The 21,929-nt window shown below is 43.2% G+C and overlaps 2 protein-coding genes across 5 annotated transcripts; one reads left to right on the forward strand and one right to left on the reverse strand.

The window, feature by feature from the left end:
• The first annotated feature begins 791 nt into the window (after positions 1-791).
• On the forward strand, positions 792-21,768 carry LOC148358991 (uncharacterized). 4 transcript variants are annotated; one of them, XM_088345929.1, is made up of 7 exons: positions 792-837; positions 3,608-3,725; positions 15,395-15,644; positions 15,711-15,804; positions 17,932-18,078; positions 18,524-18,619; positions 20,463-21,768. In XM_088345929.1, the coding sequence occupies exons 3-7, from the start codon at positions 15,519-15,521 to the stop codon at positions 20,603-20,605; spliced, it is 606 nt and encodes a 201-aa protein (XP_088202055.1). In that variant the 5' UTR covers positions 792-837; positions 3,608-3,725; positions 15,395-15,518; the 3' UTR covers positions 20,606-21,768. The 4 variants fall into 4 exon arrangements, with proteins under 4 accessions (XP_088202055.1, XP_088202057.1, XP_088202054.1 ...); XM_088345931.1 differs by lacking the exons at positions 792-837; positions 3,608-3,725 and adding an exon at positions 12,544-12,666; XM_088345928.1 differs by lacking the exons at positions 792-837; positions 3,608-3,725 and adding an exon at positions 12,567-12,704.
• proca1 (protein interacting with cyclin A1) lies at positions 7,579-12,699 on the reverse strand. The gene is made up of 4 exons (XM_088345926.1): positions 12,480-12,699; positions 12,284-12,416; positions 10,371-10,505; positions 7,579-10,302 (listed from the first exon to the last, which is right to left on the reverse strand). The coding sequence occupies exons 1-4, from the start codon at positions 12,697-12,699 to the stop codon at positions 8,211-8,213; spliced, it is 2,580 nt and encodes an 859-aa protein (XP_088202052.1). The 3' UTR covers positions 7,579-8,210.
• Positions 21,769-21,929: the final 161 nt, after the last annotated feature.

Here is a 21,929-nt window from a genome sequence, read left to right on the forward strand (position 1 = left end):
CGGGTCCTTTTCCTCACCTGGTTAGTCTGTGCCTTGCCACAGTTATCTATATATTTTCTGTTACTATTCGTTTAACCACATATATAAAAATGGCAAATATTTATCAAAAATGTGAAAAGAAGTTGTCATTTTCATTTGTATAGCCCTTTATCACAAAGAGTCTCAAAGGGCTGCACAGACCACCAACTATACAGTAAACTAGTACTAAAGACTTGTATTATTTTAATATACATCAATGTTCTGATTTAAAAAGAATCCCCAAATAATTTTATTTCGAAAGTGTGCTTGGGCAATAATTATATACTGAACCCCTAATTCCCCCAATAGGCACCTTGCATGCCTGACTCCCTATCGGTGTGTGTGTGTGTGTGAATGGGTAAGTGTGTGAAATACATTGTAAAGCGCTTTGGGAGGTCTTCAGTGACTTGAAAAGCACTATATAAAGGTAGACCATTCACCATAAACCATTGTGTTTATGTTATCTGAACCATTCTGTTTGTCTATGTATGAGTTGTTGATTTTTATAGAACACTTTGAGTGATAATATATTGGCTGTAAAGTTCTTTAGAAATAAAATGTAATTAAATAAATGATACTCATTCAACGACCCAAGGACAGCCAAAACTTTGAAAATCCGGGGGGAAAAATCTATGAAATCATAATGAAACTGTTAAATTAATTGAGAATGATTAAAAAAATCTAATTAATACACATTTTTGGAGTGCGTTTTGCATCGCTATGCACAGAGTTATTCAGTTGAAGCTGATGAAAGTTCAGCACTCGACTAGCAATGCCTGGTAGAGACGGAAGAGGGGGCTCTCGAAACAACTAAAATAGGTACGAAGTCAATTATTTCTTTATTTTATTTCTTTTTTTGTCTTTTTATGAAATATTTTAAGTTATTGTTTCAAGGGCTGAACTTTGAAATTAAAACAAAGGCAGTGACAGAATCAATGTCATACTTGTCCTGTGTATCACGGAGCTAGCTGGGTGAGCTAAGCTAGCATTTAGCTAACTTTTCGTGCGATACAAACGTTCCTTTAAAGTACGTTTAACAAACACGTACTTGAAATTGAAATTGTTTACCAGCCTTTTCTCTTGGACTAACTATGAAGGAAATTTATTTTTTCGTAATTTATTGGGCATTTTGCCCATTTTCGGGCTTAAGGTGGGGTGTATAGTTTGAGGTTTTTCAAAAAGATCAAAGTTAAATATTTTCTCTCTTGAGAATGTGTTAACAATACCCAACTAAGTTCAAAGATCCCTTATGCTTCATTTTCCATTGCGTCTATCTGCTTTTATTGTATTTTTATCAGGCCTGTTTGGAGCGGAACAAACCCCCCCAAAAATAAAAAAAGAAGAGTTGATTCGAGTGTTGTAAAGAAATAAATGCAAAACATGTGTTACTCTGCTAACATCTCCTGGCTTAAAGTCGTGACTGCAAGCTTTCAAATGACGCACCCCACCTACAAAATCAATCAAAATATTTTTGAGCAACATCTCAAAACTTTGCCTTGAAATTGTGTCAGGGAGAGAAAAACGTCCAGAAATATGTTAAGTAGTTGCCACTGTTTTATTTTAATTGAAGATTAGAAGTTGAAAAAAATGTGATTTTCAAGATGTCGAAAATACTACTTTTGGTGGGCTAAATTCTGACCACGTTAGATGAGGTCAATGCAACAATCCTGGAATTATACAATTTTAAAAATGAAATGGTGATGTATGCTCATTGCTAAAGAACTTTCTCTTTTAACTCAATAGTTTTGTATTTTTTTTTCTTTAAAGTTGCAAAATTTTCACATTTCACTATCAATACATTACTTGTATTACTTTGCCGAAAAGAGGCATGCATTTCTATTTTGTCAAGGCAGAGGGCGATAGTGAGACTTAGGATTCCGAGTTGGTGCCCCAAACAATAGAATTAGTGATAGTATTAGCAACCTATTAGAAAGTCAAGCCATTAAGTCATTTTTTTCTTTTTAATAGCAATCTGTTGATGCTTTTGTTTGATTGTGGCTTTTAATTGAGGCGCAACACAACATAAACTAACTAACAAAACGGAAAAATATTTGTATTAAAATCAGTTTGACAATACACAAATATAATACATAAACGTGCTCGTTCTTTCTTGCAGGGAAGACATATTGATACGTTTTGTACGATTGGACAAGCGGACAAGGAGATTTATTAGGATGGCAGTTCCTTATTTGTTCTTTCGACTAGTGCGTCATTTTAGCGAACGGCCATTTGTCTTGCTGTTCTTGGATTACACACCCATGGTGTGATCTGTATTTTGTAACCTGGAAGATATAACAACAAAAAAGAGGTGCCTTGGAGGAGGGCTTTAAGAAGGGATGAATTCTCTTATCAGAAAGCTCTTGGTCCTACTTGAGGCTATAAAATCCATTGATGTCTTCTCGCCTTATTTTGAGTGTCTGCTAAACTTGATCAAATATTCAAAATCAAAACAAGAAAATTGAATCTTACCCACAAAAATTGAAATCAGAAAACAAAGAAATGACATTACAAACTGAATATTGTACTGCTAGCAACTCCTACAACATATAATTAGACATGATTTTGAAGTAAAGGTAGACAAGAAAATGTTTGTATGCCACTGTTTATATTTTGCTTACTCTCTCTGCCAATAAAATGACGAATAAGATGGAGCTACATCCATCCATCCATCCATCCATTATCTGCACCGTTTATCCACAGTAGGGTCGCGGGGGTGCAGGAGCCCATCGCAGCCATCCCCGGGCAGTGGGCAGGGGACACCCTGAACTGGTTTCCAGCCAGTCACAAGGCAAAGATGTAGCTCCGTTTATGAATGAATCTGACGACCTTACAAGAAACCAGTTTTACTACACCTAATTCGGGGGTGTCAAACTCATTTTAACTCGGGGGGCCACACGACAGAACATACACTCTCTCGGGGGCCGGACAGGTAGATAAAAAAAGAGAGAGAAAGAGAGGGAGAGAAAAAGAGAGAGGGTGGGACAAAGAAAGAGAGGAAGGGAGAAAGAGAGAGAGAGATAATGTGAGAAACAAAAGAGAAAAAAAGAGAAATAGTGAGAGAGAAAGAAATGAATCCAAAGAGAAATAGAAAGAGAAAAGGGGAGAAGGATAGAAAGAGAGAATGAGAGAAAGAAAGAAAAGGAAGAGAGCAAAATAAGGTAAAAAGACACAGAGCGCGAAAGACACAATGACAAACAAAGAAAGAGAAAAAGAGAGACAGAGAGTGCGAGAAAGAGGGAGGAAGAGAGAGAGAATGAGAGAGAGAGAGAGAAGTACAGCATTTGTGAGAGGCACCTGGCTTTGGCAACATCAAGTGGACATGTTTCAACCTGCAGCTCGTTATTCTCTCGCACTTCCCTCAGCGTTGTTTCGCGGGCCGGATTCAATCCCTTAGGGGGCCTGATCCGGCCCGCGGACCGCCTGTTTGACACCCGTGACCCAATTGAACAATGACGATTTTCGGACTGAATTAGGACGTAGCCCAATTGACTTTTCGTACTAAATCATTTCTGAAAGGCACTAGAGCTAATTTAGCCCTCTAAAAGACATCTAGTACTGGTTTGTCACTCTGTCTCGTGTATTTTTACAGGCTAGGCCAACGTTGATGAAACGGAGTTTCGGGAAAGATGCCCAACCGCTTGCTTTGCCAAGTCTCAGGCAAGCATGTGAGAGTCAGCTGAGGATTTGTCCGATTTTGCTCGATGAAGGTAAGACGCTCAAGTGTGTCGTGAGAATTGGAGCCGGCTTCCAAATCGTGTCGGGGTCACGAGAACCGGGTCAAAGTGCGGCTGGAACAAAAGAGCCCCAGTCCCTTCATCCGGGCCGGCCGGCCTCCGTCGTGTGCATTTACTCGGAAAAAAGTGGGTTAGGGGAAAGCCTGATTCGCCTTTTCCCGCGAGTTTGGTCGCCGGCTCTGCCATCTCCAGAAAGGCCAACCCAAATCGAACCCAAAATGCCATCGAGCCTTTCAAACGTGGACTGTAAAAAGTTGTTCCGGGTAGTACTGCACGGTTAACCGAAATCCATGCAACTGAGTAACTGCAAAACACTGGGTATTTTTCAAGGATTTATAGTTCCGTCCATCCATCCATCCATTGTCTTCCGCTTATCCGGGGTCGGGTCGCGGGGGCAGCAGCCTTAAAAGGGAAGCCCAGACAACCCTATACCCAACCACCTCCTCCAGCTCATCCGACAGGATCCCGAGGCGTTCCCAAGCCAGCCCCAGAAACACAGTCTCTTCAGCGTGTCCTGGGTCCTCCTGCCGGTGGGACATGCCCGGAACACCTCCCGAGGGAGGCGTCCAGGAGGCATCCTTATCAGATGCCCGAGCCACCTCAACTGGCTCCTCTCAATGCAGAGGAGCAGTGGCTCTATGCAGAGGAGCAGTGGCCCTACACAGAGTCCCTCTTGGATGATTGAGCTTCTCACCTTATCTCTAAGGGAAAACCCAGACACCCTGCGGAGGAAACTCTGTTTAGCCCCTCACAAAGACAATACATGGGAGCTTAGCCAGATACCTTTCTCATCAAAACTCCCACTTGTCTGCCCTAACTATGAGTTTTATTTTTAATAAAGAGCAGTGGCTCTACACAGAGTCCCTCTTTGGTGATTGAGCTTCTGACCTTATCTCTAAGGGAAAACCCGCACACCTTGCGGAGGAAACTGTTTAGCCCCTTACAAAGACAATACATGGGAGCTTAGCCGGATACCTTTCTCATCAAAACTCCCACTTGTCTGCCCTAACTATGAGTTTTAGTTTTATTAAAGAGCAGTGGCTCTACACAGAGTCCCTCTTGGGCGATTGAGCTTCTGACCTTATCTCTAAGGGAAAACCCTGACCCCCTGCGGAGGAAACTCATTTCGGCCACTTGTATCCGGGATCGTGTTCTTTCGGTCATAACCCAAAGTTCATGACCATAGGATTTATAGTTCCAGTTTGTTCATTGAGTGACGCAGTGTTCGGCCATCAGGAATTGTCACATTCCGAGGTTTAACACTGCCGGCTAATCAGAAGCAGGTCTATTTTCAACAGATCCCGCCATTTTTTTGGTCCTTGTTGTCTTCTGGTGACGTCACATCGCTTGGGGATATGAGGTCAGACTGTGTACTTTGAGAAATCATTCCTCGAAAACCATGGCACGTGGAATATTTGGAACATATCTGCATGATTGTGGAGTGGAACACTACACGTTTTGTGCCTTATAGAAAAACAAAAATGATCTTTTAGCCACCACTGCCGAACGTGGCTATACACCAACGCCAGATCCATCGCCCATGAAGTGGATGACCTGGAGCTACAATTAGTAAAAAACTGCTACATTCGTGACTCTCGTATTGTATTTATCGCGGAGACCTTGCAGAAGTCGCGGTTACTCGCTGCTCTCTAAATCGCTTTCTTCCACTGAAAGGAGAAGCCCTCCAATTGCATTGTTTGCGAAGATTCGTTCGATGCTGTCCCAATCAGATGCAGAGATTTTAATTCATGCATTTATTACTTCTCGGCTTGATTACTGTAATGTATTGCTTTCTGGTCTCCCGATGTCTCGCATTAAAAGTTTGCAGCTGGTTCAGAATGCGGCAGCTAGACTTTTGACTAAGACCAAAAAGTTTGAGCATATTACTCCTGTATTGGCCAACTTGCACTGGCTCCCAGTCCACTTAAGATGTGACTTTAAGGTTCTCTTATTAACATATAAATGTTTGCATGGGCTTGCACCCTCTTATCTCTCCGATTTGATTTCCCCCTATGTTCCTGCACGGAGTCTGCGCTCGGAAAATGCCGGTCTACTTGTGACTGCGAGAGCCAAGAAGTCTGCGGGCTCGAGAGCGTTCTCCATCCGGGCCCCGGTGTTATGGAACGCCCTGCCTCTGGAGATAAGATCTGCAACCTCAATGGAAGTTTTTAAATCGAGGCTTAAGACACACTTCTATTCCAAAGCATATGATTGATGCCCACCTCATATTCTGTTTTGTCCTGTCTTTTTCCGACGCCTGCCTGGCTGATACGAAGGAGAAGGATGATTTGGGATGGGTCAGCGGACCGGCGTCTGACCTGCAGCATGTCAACCCCTGCATTTACCGGCTGGCAGAGACGGGAGGCAGCGTCGTGGCCGTCATAGACTTTCTGGACTGGTTTGCAGGCTGGGGGCGTCGTTGATGTCATGCACTTTCCGGAGAAATTTTCAACATGTTACCTAGTGTTTACTATGTTTGTGTACTGTAATGCTAAATATAATTCACCCTGGTCAATCCTGGAAGGGGGATTACCACATGTGAGGTCCTTTCTCAAGGTTTCTCTTTTCTCCTCAGACTGAGGTTTTTGAGTTTTCCTTGCCCGCATGCTGGTTTGAGATCAGGTAATTGTGTCATTTTGTAACTGTAATCCTGTGCAGTCCTTTGAGACATTTTTGTGATTAAGGGCTATATAAATAAATTTGACTTGACTTGACTTGACATTGTACTTTTATATCATGTGGAAAAAGACCATTTATTCAACTGCAATTCTGTTGTGTATTTGTGTCACTGTGGATAGGAAATTGTATTTTTTTTTTTGAAGTGATTTTAGACAACATTTCCTAAAGTATCTGAATAATAGCAGCTTCTCTCATTTAGGGTTATTTTGACATCCAATATATTTGCCAGAAAAAATGAAGATGACTTAAAGAGCAATTCGAAAAGATTGCGTTATTCATTTAATCATAGTGGAATATATGATCTCGCTTTTGAGTACGTTCACATTTTATAAATTTTCAACATTCAATCAGTCTGACCCTCAACTTGTTGCTTCCTTTTTTTATTTGGCCCTTGCATCTGTTTGATTTGAACACACCTGGCTAAGAGGGATCTCATCCAGTTTTATCAAAGACGGGCAGGGACCGAGAGCAGTCTGTTCAGTACTTTTGTGCTTTTCTCGCATTGTTCTATTTTTGCCAAGTGGCTAAAATGTGCTCAGGGGAAAAGATCTTCGAGGCTCAACGTGAGACCTTTTAAACATATAAACCTGATGTCAATTTGTTGATAAAATGCTGGGAGAGAAGAAAAAGAAAAGCAACAGTAAATTTTACAAATTTTTAACATTCAATCAGTAGATGCATGACGCCATAATCCCGCGTGCATAAATCAAGCATGAGTGTCCGTTGTGTTTTGGATCTGGATTGAACAGGGCCTTTCTCTACGATTGCTCTGTTTTTCGACCTGCGAGTAATAATGATTATAATAATAATGATGATTATACATTCTACTTCATAGTGCCTTTCAGGACACCCAAGGTTGCTGTACACAGAATATCAAACAACAATAAAACAAGCAAGTCATAAATAGCAAATAAAAACGACACAGAAATAAAAAGGCAGATACAATCCCTAACAAGTGATGAATGAAAAAAATCTACACAGTGTTATGTGTTTTTAATTTATTTTAAATGCCAGGTGCCCCTATGACCTGTGTGGTAAATTAAAGCCTGTTTTTAAATAAGGGAGCGTGGGACGACGTCTACATGACATAGTCTCTTTCCCATACTGGGGAAGACGACTTTGATGACGTCAGTTATACGGAGGAAGATGAGGACGTTTTGACGTGATTATTATAAGTACGGTATGTTTTTTGAACAGAGCCATTTACTGCGTTGCAAGCGTGTTGCTAGTAGCGTTTTGCTACCCTTCACAGGCACGGTTCGGGATGAAAGTTATAATATTATTATTAAAGCTTTGAAAACTCTCTCGGTGTACCGTCTTTCTTTGTAAATATGTGTAACCATGTATAATAAGTATTTGCAACTGTATATTTTTGTAATGTATTTATTTTAGAGACTTATTCTGATATGTTTTCCACGGGCGAATCAAAAAGAAGGGGCAAAAACAACGGGGGCTGACGGGAAGTGGAGTTAAGGTGAGACGTGTATATATATGCACTATTGTCCGCTATCTGGTGCGGACAATAGTGCATTTAAAATGGAATCAATCTTCAGTATTGTGAAAGTAGCCATAGTAGCCTCATGCAAGCTAGGATGAGTTTAAAAAAAACAAAGTAAGGAAAATTGAAGAATCGATAATGCAAAACCAAGTGAGACCGATATCCTACTAAAAAACTCAAACGAAATCGACTGGTGATTGTCGGTTTTATTCAAGATATTCGTCCATGTTATCCATTGTGGATTCCAAAGACAATTGGGTCGGATAGAACATGGAAATAGATCATTGCTCTCTGGCCACCAGAGCGGCTTTTCGTTTTTTCTTGCAGGCAAACTGTATTCTGGCTCTCTCGATTGAACGTCGCATAGCGCTGACTTGAAGGCTCCAGGTTTTAAGGTTTTTTCCTGTCCAACTGGGCAATTCTGGAACTGAAAACCCTTTGTGGGCTTCAGCAATGGTGGCTGTCTTCCCAAAGTTCTTGGAGTGGGTTCTTCGTTTGTTGGGTCTTACTGGTTCGGGAGCAGGTGCTTTTGTCTTTTGACTACTTTCTACAGACCTGGGTGTTTTCATGTTATGCAGTCCTAGAACTTCATCAGACCTTTCATCCCTCTTTTCCTCCAAGCCCTCTTTGTCTCCTCTGTCTTCAGAAGGGTTCCTACTGACGTCCAGTGGCCTGGTACAAGTTGGCATCTCACCAGTACTTGGTTGCTCCGGAACTGTTGCTAGGGTTGTGGTTCTCGAAGATGCAGGTTTGGGGCCGGTTTCATTCTGGGCATCAATATAGTAGGCAGCGGGTCGAGGGAAATTTTGAGGAACTGTGACGACATTCGGGATATCGATGGAGTCCATCTCAGGTTGCGATATCAGAAAGCTATGAAGAATGTCCCTGTTTTGGAGTTCTAGTTGAGCAAGATCCTTGGAAGAAGTTGCAATGACTTTTTCCTTTCTCTGGCCTTTTCTCCGTCGCTTCTTTTCGGACCGAAAATCGTTCTGCAAGGTTTTTATGTCTGTGGTTGGAGATGTGATAACGAGTTTGGTGGTGTTCTCGTCTGAAGTTTCAGGGATTAGCTTGTTTGGTTGTGATGTCATTGTGGAAAGGGTCACAGTGTTTGGGTTCCTGGTGTGGACCAGAATATGTTGAGAGCTAATTTCAAAGTAAGTCGCATGTGGAATTTGTCCTCCCCTTCCTGTGGACTCAAGTTGAGGTTGAAGAATTTGGTGAAGCGAGTATTTTCTCCTGCCTTCTATCAGTGGCCTTTCTGTTGCTGGAGGCCCAACTTGAGGTCTGGTTTCCAGCTTGATTCTTTCTAGTGACACAGCTTGAGGTGTAGTTTTTTGTTTGTTAGCTGCCGGAGACCCAGCTGGTGGTCTAGTTTCTGGCTTGTTTCTTGCTGGGGACCCAGCTAGTGGTATGGTTGCTGGCTTGTTTCTTGCTGGGCACCTAGCTAATGTTAAGATTGCTGGCTCATTTCTCTCTGGAGACAGAGTTTGAGGTCCCGTTTCTGGTTTGTTTGTTGTTCGAGTCCCAGATTGAGGTCTAGTTTCTGGCTTCTTCCTTGCTGGAGAACCAGCTTGAGGTCTGGTTTTTCGGTTGTTTGGTGACTGAGACCCAGATTGAGGTCTTGTTTCTGGCTTGTTCCTTGCTGAGGACCCAGCTTGAGGTATTGTTTCTGGCTTGTTCCTTGCTGGAAACCCAGCTTGAGGTCCTGTTTCTAGCTTGTCTGTTGCCAGAGACACAGCTTGAGGTTTGGTTTCTTTTGTTGTTGTGAACTTGACAGTTGAGGTGTCATTTGAGTGGATTTCAGGTTTCAGGGTCTTCTGCCCTGATTGTAACATGAGCACAGAAGTGATGTTCTTTGCAAGTTGAGGAATCTGCTCAGTGGGAACCAAAGGTATCGTGTCCTTGGTTTCTGAAGAAGGCCAACCCAACCTGGCAGTTTTCATGAAGGGTTGGTGCTTCATGTTGTCACTGGACGAGTAAGCATCGCTCTGTCTTTGGATGCTGATGGAGTTGCCCTGAGGAACGCTTTCAACTTCTTTGTGATTATTCGGTGCTCCCCCTTCAATTTGAGCAAAGATTTTCTTCCTATTCCGCCCCGTTACCTTTTTCTTCTTCTTAGCTTTACCCTTCATTCGCTTTTTCTTCTGTTCCGAGCTTTGTGGCACTTTCTTTGTTTTGGCAGCGGACGCGGTAGTGAAGGTGGGGAGCACGTGGCTAGGGGAAGGTTTCAAGGGGTCGGATGGAGAGGCTGGCGTGGCGGTCCCCTGCTTGCGATTGTCCTCCATTTTGGGCGGGGCTTCGGCAATGCCCCCGTATTCGTACGGCACAGCCTCCTTTACCACCGCCACAGGCAGCGTCTCATAGCGTTTGCATCTAGAAGCGTCAGAAGCAAAATGAAGGCGGGACCGAGCGGCCGGCCAATAAGAGCGCAAGACACTCACGGTCCGATCCAATGGCGCTCGACGCACTGCTCGGTGTAGATGAGATCGAAGCACGGCGCTCCGATCACGTTGAAGAAGGCCTGGCCCATCACACGTGACGTCGTGTCGTTGACCCGGCGTAGGCAAGCTTTCAACCTGCAGGGTGAGGCCTGCCAATTACTCACGAGTAGGGCTTTTACTTACTGTTATTTTAAGTCATCGACTATTTAAACGATTAGTCGAATCATCAGATCATTCTTATTTTTTTCTTAAATTTAGCATGAAGTCAAAAGTGTGGCAAGTGGTCATAAACTCAGGATATATGGTTAAGATGAAAAATACATCTTTTATTTCACATTTTTCGGATTCGTACAAAAAAATAAATGCCCTCTAAAAGCAATTACGCACAGCATTCGGTCAGGAGAGACAAATCCATCAAAGGCGCTCTCCATCTGGATTGCTTATCAAAAGAAGCTCAATTCTTCTTCTTTATAGGCGCAGCCGCAAGCGGCAGCCTTTCCAGCAGCTCTGTGTTATTTCGCACTTTTTGTAATTTATTGTTTTAAGTGTCTGCTTCTGTCTTCGGTGTTTTTCGTCCCGTTTGACACTTTGGATGACTTTCTATCCTATGGTTATGGGTTTTAACACACAAAAATGCCTTTATTAGTGGAATCAACTCCTTGCCCTGAAGAATTCTCGTGCCGGTGTGATGAGGGGGCCCTATCGTGGATACAGAGCTGGAGCTAAGGAGAAGGCTAAGCGGCTAGCGGCGATATAAGCCTTCGGTACCGTCCGTAATCATGGTAAATGTGAACTCTCTACCAATAAGACCGGCGAACTGGCTGTGCTGGTCAAAGACATCAAAGCGTACAGGGAGTGCCGTTTGCTGTGTTTTACGGAAACGTGGCTCACGTCTAGCATCCCGGACGCTAAGGTGGAGCTACCCGGCTTCAGTGCTGTTAGGACAGACAGAGACACAAAAGCCTTCGGGAAGCGGAGAGGAGGCTATCTACATGAAGACGAGGCGGTGTAACCCTGGGCACAAAGATTTCCTTCTGCTGCAGCGACGTCGAACTTTTGGCCTAGCGTGTGACGTCATCCACTCTGCTGTTGCTAAACTACAACTACAACACTGCACCCCGAGGCCATCCTGTTGATAAACAACACAAGGATACTGCTGGAAGTGTGAATTCCCCTACGGGGATGAATAAAGTAGCTATCTATCTATCTCTATCTTCTTCTGCGCCTTTACCCTGATCAATCAAGGGTCAGCTCCCATACACGCACATGCGACCATGCACCTTAAATGATGCGAAGATCGTTCTACCCGGCCCACGTATCGCAACACCTGTCTTCAGGAGCAAACCCACCCATTCCAACCCTTAATGCTTAGCGCCAAGAAGGGAAGCTACGGATACCCATATTACAAATCTTAGGTATGACACGGCAGAGTCAAGTCAAGTCCCATTTCTTTATACAGCCCTTAATCACAAAAATGTCTCAAAGGACTGCACAGGATTACACTGACACCATTACCTGATCTTAAACCGACATGCGGGCAAGGAAAAACTCAAAACCTCAGCGTGAGGAAAAAAGAAACCTTGAGAAGGGACCTCACAAGTGGTAATCCCCCTTCCAGGATGACCAGGGTGAATTACATTTAGCATTACAGTACACAAACATAGTAAACACTAGGTGGTGGTTTCAATTCTATTTTATGAACTCTTCTTATGGCAACATCCACCCTGCGTATGGAAAAAAATATATCATTTCTTATTTGAAACTGATTAAAAGGCAAAAAAACACATAAGTTATCTATGCATATATAAATGTTTTCCTAAGTGCATGTTTATTTACATTTGGAAATAAATCGAGTGGCAAATGATGAAGGCCTGATTTCCCCAAAAATGCCTTTCTTGACACTGTGTGCTTACGTTTGGTCGCATTGGCAGTGACTGATGGAGTGCCACTTAAAGTTCCTGTGCCCATATTTGGAAGAGAAGGCGTGGATGACGTGAGGGCAGTGGTCATGCGTGCGGCAGCAGCTGTCCGTCTCTTTATATTCCCCTAAAAACATTTTTTGGAAGTTTTTCTATTTGTAGATTTCGAAACAAGTCCTCGAGGTCTTACCCAGCTGGTCGTAGTGGTCCGCCATGTTTCCGGCGCCGCACCAGAGGGTCCCGGGATACGTGAAGCCCCTTTTGGATCTCTTCCTCAGCGCCGACGGAGCCCCGGTGGCCCCCGGACCTCCGTCCTCCTCGGCCAGCCCTCCCCGGGACGGACCCAGGGCGCCGTCCACCGCCAGCTCCCTGTCTAGGTACGACAGGACCACCAGGACCAGCCACCACATGGCGAGTGATTGCCGTGGCGTCGGGCGGCTCCTCTGGGGGGGGTTTGTTGCTATGCCCCCTCCCACTTGAGTGGTGTGATGTTTAATACTTGGACTGAGTGAGGAGGGGTTAGCCGCTATTAGACGTGATTCAATGTGAAGCTGGATGTAAACAAGTGAGGGGGGTTGTTCTCATGACTCGGGGGTGCACCGATGGATGCACAGGCGCCCCCCTCTCATCCCTCCGGGGAACACCCCTCCTCCCTCTGCACGCCCATTAACCAGGATGAGGGACACAGTGCAAAGGCAGGAAAATCATGAAATGAAATTTTCAGACTGATACTATGCTCAAATTTAATTCATTGATGCTGATACCACTTACCAATAGTATTAGTACGTAGAATTCCCTTTCATTCACACGAAAAAGAACTACATTAATGCCCCAGTTTTTGCTATTAATGGGGCCCAGAACCCCCGCGGAAAGTGAACATCTGAAATAGCGTCGCACCTTCATCAAAGACCCCCATGGGGGAGACTTACCTCGAGATGACGTCATTACCAACTGAGAGTATACGACTGTAACAAAATAACAACTATAGATCTACAAATAAAAGCCCAGAACCCAGAAATACTGTTGAAAGAATGGCCTTTAATGTCACTATAAAAGATTTAGGGAGCAGTCGACTAACTGCAAGCTAGCATCCGGTACCCTCGGATAAAGCCAGGTCTTTGCAATGATTCAAATACAACTGTCCCAAATATAGCAGTTTCCCTCGAGTTGTAGCTCAAGGTCATCCGTTTCACAGGTAATGCATCTGAAGTTGGTGAGATACAAACTCGGTTTAATGGTAGCTCAAGAGAGTTGGTAGCCTAGCCGTAGCAGTAGGACCTGCAGCCTATATATTTCATTATCTCCAGACACCGTCTCAGTTTCTTCCCAAACCCAATAAATGGTGATCACCATTTATTTACGCTCTTCTGACTTTCCTCAGAGTCCGATTTAATCGATGAATTTCTTTTCAATGTAAGGAGCCGCTAAAGTCTATCTGGTGCCATGCTCCGCGGTTTGTTTTGGCGGCCACTTTATGCATCCATCCATTTTCTGTCCGTTTATCGTCTCTAGGATTCTATCCCAGCAGTCTTCAAGCAGTGGGCAGGGACACCCTCCACTGGTTGCCAGCCAGTAGCAGGGCACACACTGAAACAGAAAATTCATTCACAACCTCGTGCCAATCTGGAGCCATCCATATTTTTGGAATGTGGGAGGAAGCCGCAGTGCCTCAAAGAAAGCCGTGCAGACATGGGGAGACATGCAAACTTTGCACAGGGAAGCTGGTAGCTAGAATTAAACCCTGGACATCTGAACTGTGGGGTGGACATGCTAACCACTCACCGATGCGCCTGTCATATATTTCTGTGTAAGTACGTCCAAAAATGTAATTACTGCTACATCTTTTTAAATGTATGGTCATTTTCAACTAGACTGAAAAGATTGCTTTCCGACATTTTTTCTCTAGAAATGAAACCTTTCAATTTGAAAAGTGCATGGATATTTTTTTTCTAAATGCTTATTTTATGGCGTTTTTTAAGGGGGATCATTTGCTAGAACAGTGTTTTTCAACCCGTGTGCCGTGAGACCTTGTCTAGTGTGCTGCTAGAATTTGCCCAATTTTACTTTTCCAAGAAATCAGGCCATTATTCGGTATTTTTGCTTTCTTCAGACGAGGAACTGTAATACTCGTCCATATCAGTAGGTGGCAGTAGTACTTTTTCTATACTAATTATTTGCTCATGAGGTAGCACAGTCAATTTAATAACTTAATTTGTTTAACAAAGTGGTTTAAGACTGCACTGTAAAAAATAAAAACATGAAATGAAATGAAATGAAATGATCTGCATTTATATAGCGCTTTTCAAGTCAAGACTTCCCAAAGCGCTTTACAGTGTGCTTCACATTTCCCAATAGCGGCCGTGCAGCCATGAAAGGCGCTAACCTGCATATTGGGGGTCTTAGGGGTTCAGTGTCTTACCCAAGGACACTTCGACATGTAACACGGAGGAGCCGGGATTCGAACTGGGATCCCTTGATCCCAAGACGAGCGCTCTACCTCCTGAGCCACTGCCGCCCCTAAACATAAATAAAGCACATCATTCTTTTTTATTTGAAGTATTATTTTCTTCTTTTTATATACTAATTATCTGCTTATGAGGTAGTGCAATGAAATATTTGACATAATTTCATTTTCAAACATTTTCGACGGACGGTGTGCCTCAACTTTTTTATAAATAAAAGTGGATCTTGCTTCAAAAAGGCTTGAAAAACACTGTTCTAGAAAAATGTCTGATGAAAAAAAGTGCTACCTTTTCAATAAAAGTGTATTGTTGACAAAATATTTTCAACATACTGTCACTTTGTGAGAGGTTTTTCGGGGAGATTTTTTTTCTTACTTGACCCAAATGCTAAGATGGGGCCATTTGAGGTACTGTTTATTGCCCCCCCCCCCCCCCCTGGTCGCTACCCCCCAGCTTCATCCCGATCCTCTCTTTGCCATAGCAACGCCCATGGCGGCCCACCGCAATGAGGCCAAAAAACTTTAAGCGGAATGTGAAACGGGCCCGGTGCCAAAGTTGACTTTTTTCCCCTTTTTTTGTTGGAAAAAGTATTTGAAATGGATGCTGCTACAGATTGCCGATACATTTGATGTCCTGTTGACAGGTGTCACGTGAACTCTGCCCTTTGGGTGGCTATTTAAAGCGTGGCCCCTCCCCCCGAGACCGAGGGGCCGAACGCCGCCCGTCGCCTCGCCAGTCCGAGCGAGCCCCTTCAACCGAGTCGCAACATGGACGTTTGGGAGCCGGCCCCGACGGACGCCACTCCGGGCTGGTATTTGGGGCTCATGGCCCCGAACACCAAAGGGCAGGATTTTGCTTGGCTGGACCCCTCCAGACTTTACTGCAATTCCCAGGTATGGACTTTGATTGGATGATTTGGGAAGGCTCCGCCCACCGATCTGCTTTTGGTCCCCCCCCAGGCCCTGGCGGACTGCGTGAAGGACCTGGTGGAGCCCTTCCGCCGGGACGTCATCGACTTGGTGGCTGGCATCGATGCCATGGGATTCATTTTAGGTAGGAAACAACAAGAGATCGGTGTCACAGACCAGGAACGGAGACGGGACCCAATTGCTTTCGTTTTACTCCGTTTTTATTAAAAAAAAGAACAGGGCTTGCATCCACGATCCGATGATCGTCGGGTAGCAGATAGCGGGAACGCGGAAGTGGCTCTTCCGTGTCGAGCGAGGGTAGTCGTTGACAGGGAGAAAACCAGGTCGATGGCCAGGGCGGAGGAGAAAAACAGAAACGGGTCACGAAAAGAGGTCGGCAACAGGTATTAGACAGGAAACAGGGCAGGATAGAGTCGGAGAGTCACAAAAAGCTTGCCTAGCTGGGAGCATAGGTTTGCAGACGATCTGGCGGGTTCTTCCAGGAAAGGAAGAGTTTAAAAAGAGTCCAACAGCCAATCAGGGTCCGTGGCTGTTGGCGCCAACGGGGCAGCCGCAGGTGCCCCGCATCAGTAATCATGACATTTGGAAGATATTCGAAATAGCACTAAGCAGTCATATTTTTTGCTAAAAAAAAAGCAACATTTACATTCTAAAAGTGTTCAATGACCACATTTGGCTCCACAAGACCCCCATTACAAAATTGTTTTCAATAATTAGTGATCAATTAATATAGTATCATTTTATTACATTTTTACTCTGGAGTTCCATTTTTAATCTCACAACATTGATAAAGACAATTCAATTTACTTAAACCTGATTTATTATAAATTCCTTTTCCGTTCTCATGCCATAGACAAAAAAACGAAAGAAAATGATGTGTTTATAGGATGCTAGAATATATTTATTTCATGTTCATCTAAAATGTCAGTTTTGTTTGTACAGATTTAAATATTCTTATTAAATAAAATTATTTTCTAATTTTAAATATAAAAGTCAAATTATAAATCCTTTTGTTTTTATAGCATGCAAACAGGATTTGTTAGAAATGCATTCTTTCTTATTTGACCAGGCGGAAAAATTGAGGAAATGATAGTATTTGTTGAACAATTAGTGCCCAAATAATTTCATGTTTTATCTCAGGAAGTGCTGTTTGTGCCAAGTTGATATATTGAATTCAAGTACATATCATATAGAATTTAAAACTTTGATTTGAATAATAGGAAAAAATACATAAACTATCAAGCAATGTTATTTTTTATAGATATTCATAGGTCAAGAAATGTGTCATTCTTTTAATCAGCAAATTCCATACCTAGTAGTCACTGCCATGTTTGTCTGGCATCTTGCTGCTACACTGTGCTCATTGGGCACTGGTTTTCTTTTAGACTGTACAATGCCATCTCCTGGTCAAATATTACACTATGTACATTTAAAGAAAAAAAAAAGAAAAAATACACAGACAACGGCAGGATCATTCTGGCAGCCAAGTAGAACTGTACTTACAGTTGAGTGCTCGCCCTGAGACTGGTTGGGCAGAGGTTCGATCCCTGGCCGAGTCATACCCAAGACTTACAATATGCTACCCATTGCCTCCCTGCATAGCCCTCAACATTGGGTGGTTGGGTCACCTTAGGACTCGTTAAAAAAAAAAGGTTCCTTTCATAGAAATTGCAGCTTGCCTGCCTACAAGTGGTCGCATTCGAGATTAAAATCATTGAATTGATTGCGACCCGGGCAGCACGGCGGCGCGGTGGTTAGCGCGTGTGCGGCACAGTTCTGAAGTCATGAGATCGAACCTCCTGTGTGGAGTTTGCATGTTCTTCCCGTGCTTGCGTGGGTTTCCTCCGGGCACTCTGGTTTCCTCCCACATTCCAAAAACATTTGCCGGTCCAAATTGTCCCTAGGTTCGAATGAGCGTGTGAGTTGTCTGTCTCTGTGTGCCATGCAACTGGCTGGCAACCGGTTCAGGGTGTCCCCTGCCCACTGCCTGAAGATAGCTGGGATGGGCTCTAGCACCCCCGCGACCCTACTGGGGATAAGCGGTGCTGATAATGGATGGATGGATGATTGCCACCTTGCATTTGGAAGAACAGAGGAAAAAAAAAATCTTGATGATGTGGAACCTTCCTGGGCCTTTGCCAACATCAAATGTTCTACAGTAGCCCTTTAAAGGGACATTCAGCTTGAATGATGAGGAGATACATCCTCGTCATCTTCTAAATTTGCACTTTACCTTTGACGGTCGAACCAGGGTCGTCGGCAGCCAGTGCCTTGGGTAAAGGCTTTCTGGCGGTGCGCAAGGCGGGTCATTTGTGCGTCAGCAGCCAACAGCAGACCTACACCGACTACACGGGGAGACACAAGACCATGGAGGTCCGAGAAGACGTCATCCGGCCGGGTGAGCCGCCCGACTCGCGTTGCTTTTCGAAAAATTGGGAAGTCGGATTCATCCCGCTCGGATGGTACCAGATACGACCTCAGAGCCATCTAAGTGAATGTAAACTGTGAATCTTATGAAAAGACATATCTGCCTTCTCTCAAACACTCAGATTGTGGAGGAAAAACAGCAGCTGAGGTCAATAGCGCACACTGTATACCGCCTTCTTTCGTTCATAAATTGTGTGCTACCGTTCATCGTCTGTGTTCCCACGGCCATCGTCACGTTGTCGAGTCACGTCAGATAGGAGCAACTCCATGAAGTCCGGGTCCATATGATTTCTTCAACATCCCACCTCGAGTGTCATCCCAATGCTGTTGGAAAACTCCGACTTCCCACTTTTCAGGATTGCAGCAGTTACTTTGATGGGTTGTACAAGCCCTCACTGGTGGAACGTGTGTTGAAGGTACCAGGGTCGTCCTGGTGGACCAGTGGATCGAGACCGGAGGAACCATGAAGGCGGCCATCCAGTTGCTGGAGAGGATGGGCGCCACCGTCGTAGGTCGGACCTTCCCACTTTCAACTCTCACATACTTTATTATCAGTGTTCAAGTAACTCGTTTCAGTTACTAACTACTTTTATTTCAAATGTAATTCAGTCACCCTTCAAAATACTGATACCAAAAAGTTACTCTGAAAGTAACTATCTAGTTTAGGGCTGCAACTAACCATTATTTTAAAAATCGATGAATCGGTCAAATAATCTTTTTTAAAGCGCATTTTTAATTTCCTTCCGTATTGGAATATTGACGTTTTGGACAGATCGAGAAATCCAAGTGTTTCTCGAATAAAAACAATAGATAAAAATACATAAAAATGTATGCTATACACTTGCAAATGTGTAAGACAGTATTTTCTACCAACCTTATCCCAAGATCATTATATATTTGGACTTATCACAGAAAACAAAAACCAAGAAAGCAATTAACTAAATGTGTATGGGTAGCAAAATGTATATCTGCCCAAAAATGTAAACCCACATTTCAAACTGTTGTCAACCAATTTGTTTTTGTTTTGGTCAAATCTTGGAACAGTGCAAATGATATATAATATGCCTAAAAATCTGCCTCTCGTGCTGAGATGAACGCTATCATCATTATTTTTTTTCTTTTTACTTTAGATATTTTAACAAATGTATTTTCACAATTTCTTTTGTTCTGTATTTGTGCAGCACTTCCTCTTCCCTTGAAAATTGCTATACAGTATTTGTAGCGTTTGACCGTTTTACGCCAATTTTGTTTGCGATGATGCAATGGTCAATGAGAAAATGGGCTGTACTTGCCCAAGACACGCCACAGGAAATGTCGCCCTTTCGCCCCGCGTGGTTATGGCCTCCAACCAGCCAACCAAGATACTTTTATAAAAACAGTCTCAAGGCGGCCTCTGTCGGACCAAAGTGGTACTATAACCCTGCAAATTCACATCGAGATTCAATGCACTTAGGCGCCAGCATAACTATTCAGCTGTACTTTTGATGTAGATATACACTTCCTTCCGGGATACTATTATTTGATCTCTTGACGTATGTGAGTCCTCAAAACTTAAAGGTCACTATAAATAACTGTCTTTGTTTATAAAGTAGTGGAGTAAGGTAGTACTGCATCTAGTAGTAATGTCAGTTAAGTCAAGTCAAGTCCTGTTTATTTGTTTGGCCCTTAATCACAAAGAGTCTCAAAGGGCTGCACAGACCGCAGATTATTGCAAACTATTATTACAGAATATTATGACAGCATCCCCTGATCTCAAACCTACATGAGGGCAAATAATACACACATTATCAACATAAAATATAGGTTATTCATATGCTATAGAGTAGAAGTGTGTTTAAGCTTAGATTTAAAAAATTCCACTGAGGTTGCAGATCGGATCTCAGAGGGCAGGGTACTGGGACCCAAATGGAGAACACTCTCGATCCTCCCGATTTCTTCTTGGCTCTTGGGATCACGAGTAGACCAGCGTTTTCAGAGCGAAGGCTCCGGACGGGAACATAGGGGGAAATTCAATCTGAAAGATATGAGGGAGAAAGTCCATGCATGGTTTTGTATACTACCAACAGAACCTTCAAATCCCATCTTAATCTAACAGGGAGCCGATGCAGGGTTAGCTCAAATCGGGGTCATGTGATCAAACTTTCTTGTCTTAGTTAAAAGCCTGCCTGCAGCATTTTGTACTAGGCTCTTGATTTTGGATTTCGGTCATCGAGACGGGAGGTAAAAAACGCATGAATCACAAAAATGTATTAATGAAGCATTACAATATTTGCTCCTTTTGTAAAGCGTCGGTCAATAATTATTATGATCTGACTTTTCGATTTGTCGCAGATAAAAATGTTTTCCCATGTTCAGGTGTGGCAGCCGTAGCCATCGAGAACACGGACGGAGGCCGCTGGATTCGAGAGAATTACAAATGCTCGCACTGCATCCCCGAGGCGCTCCAGGACCAAATCGACCGCAAACGTTTGGATTCTTTCGAAAGCTTCGGGAATTAAAACCCAGACCGGACAGCCCTGCAAAAACATTCCTTTGCAAAAGTAACTTTTGAAAGTGACACTCATCTGAGACCTGTCACAGGTGGATTGGTGTCAGGTTTAACCCAACAGATGTAAACAAAACCAATATACAAAAAAGACACAGAGAACGTGAATTTGACTTACTTGCAAGGAGAGATGGCCATAGTCTACATAATGCAGACTACTGGACACTCTAAAAAAGTCTCATGCTCCTTGCCTTTTTATTGTGTTCGGAGGGCCCTAATTTACATAAGGTCTCTTCTGCTAAAGGGAGGGGGAGTGACAAAATAAACAGTTGAGACCTGTTTATACGATAACATGTTATCATATTCTATAGTAAACGAAACTAGGCGAGCCTGCGGTCAGAGAGGTCCCTTATCTCGCCGCAGATAGGTGTCGGCTGTTTAGTGAACATCTTGTTTCCTCCTTCTTCAAACACAAGCAAGAAAGGCACACAGTATGCAAAGAAGATAATGCAACAGTAGAATAACATATTTACAGTTTAAATCCATCAATTGGCAACAAAAGAGCTTGTCGATGTGATTCAACGTTACAACGAGATTAGACGTGCCACGCCATGACAATCATGTCAAAAAAGACTTTAAAGTAAAAAATAGGATCAAACAAGAATGATAGGATGAATAGGAAAATAATTCCAGGGTAGTGTTTGTAGATGTTGGGTCTAAAACGACCACTTGCGTGTGGGAGAGCTAAAAAAAATACTGGCTAATCGTAGAAGGAAATTCCAGCAAAGACTTTTTGAGTTTTCTAGACAACTGCAGTTGGAGAAGGGAGCTTTCGACTCTCTGGCCAAACTCCTTCTGAAAACCTCCCCCCTCTGCGCTGTGTTTTATTGCAGTCACAAGTGTGGAATGTCTCAGACAAAGAGAAAACGACCATTTCCCTGGACAGCCGTGGGGGTGGTGAGAAACAAAGACAGGAAGACTAGGCAACGCCAAAAGGGAACATGAAATTGATTTAGAAATACACACCTTTGAGCAAAAATGTTTAAGCCTACTTTACAGTAGAGTGGATAAGAACAATAGCCTAGTGCAATGACAACCGTCCAGTGGTGTTATGGAGTATTATTGTTGAAATGGAACAATCCTAAATTATCCTATAAAGAGCTATTGGACTGCGAATTGGTGCTTGTGTGTGTGTTTTTTTTAGACTTTGCCCATGAATAAAGGATTTTCAATCGCTTCAAATATTCCAAACGCAACATTTTTGCTTTACCTCCTGAAAATAGGGTTTCATCTTTAAAAGAAAACAGCGTTGCAGTAATTTGGAAACTACGGCTTTT

The sequence above is a fragment of the Urocampus carinirostris genome, chromosome 10 (assembly GCF_059441175.1).
Source record: "Urocampus carinirostris isolate Australia breed hairy pipefish chromosome 10, RoL_Ucar_1.0, whole genome shotgun sequence".
Taxonomy (NCBI): domain Eukaryota; kingdom Metazoa; phylum Chordata; class Actinopteri; order Syngnathiformes; family Syngnathidae; genus Urocampus; species Urocampus carinirostris.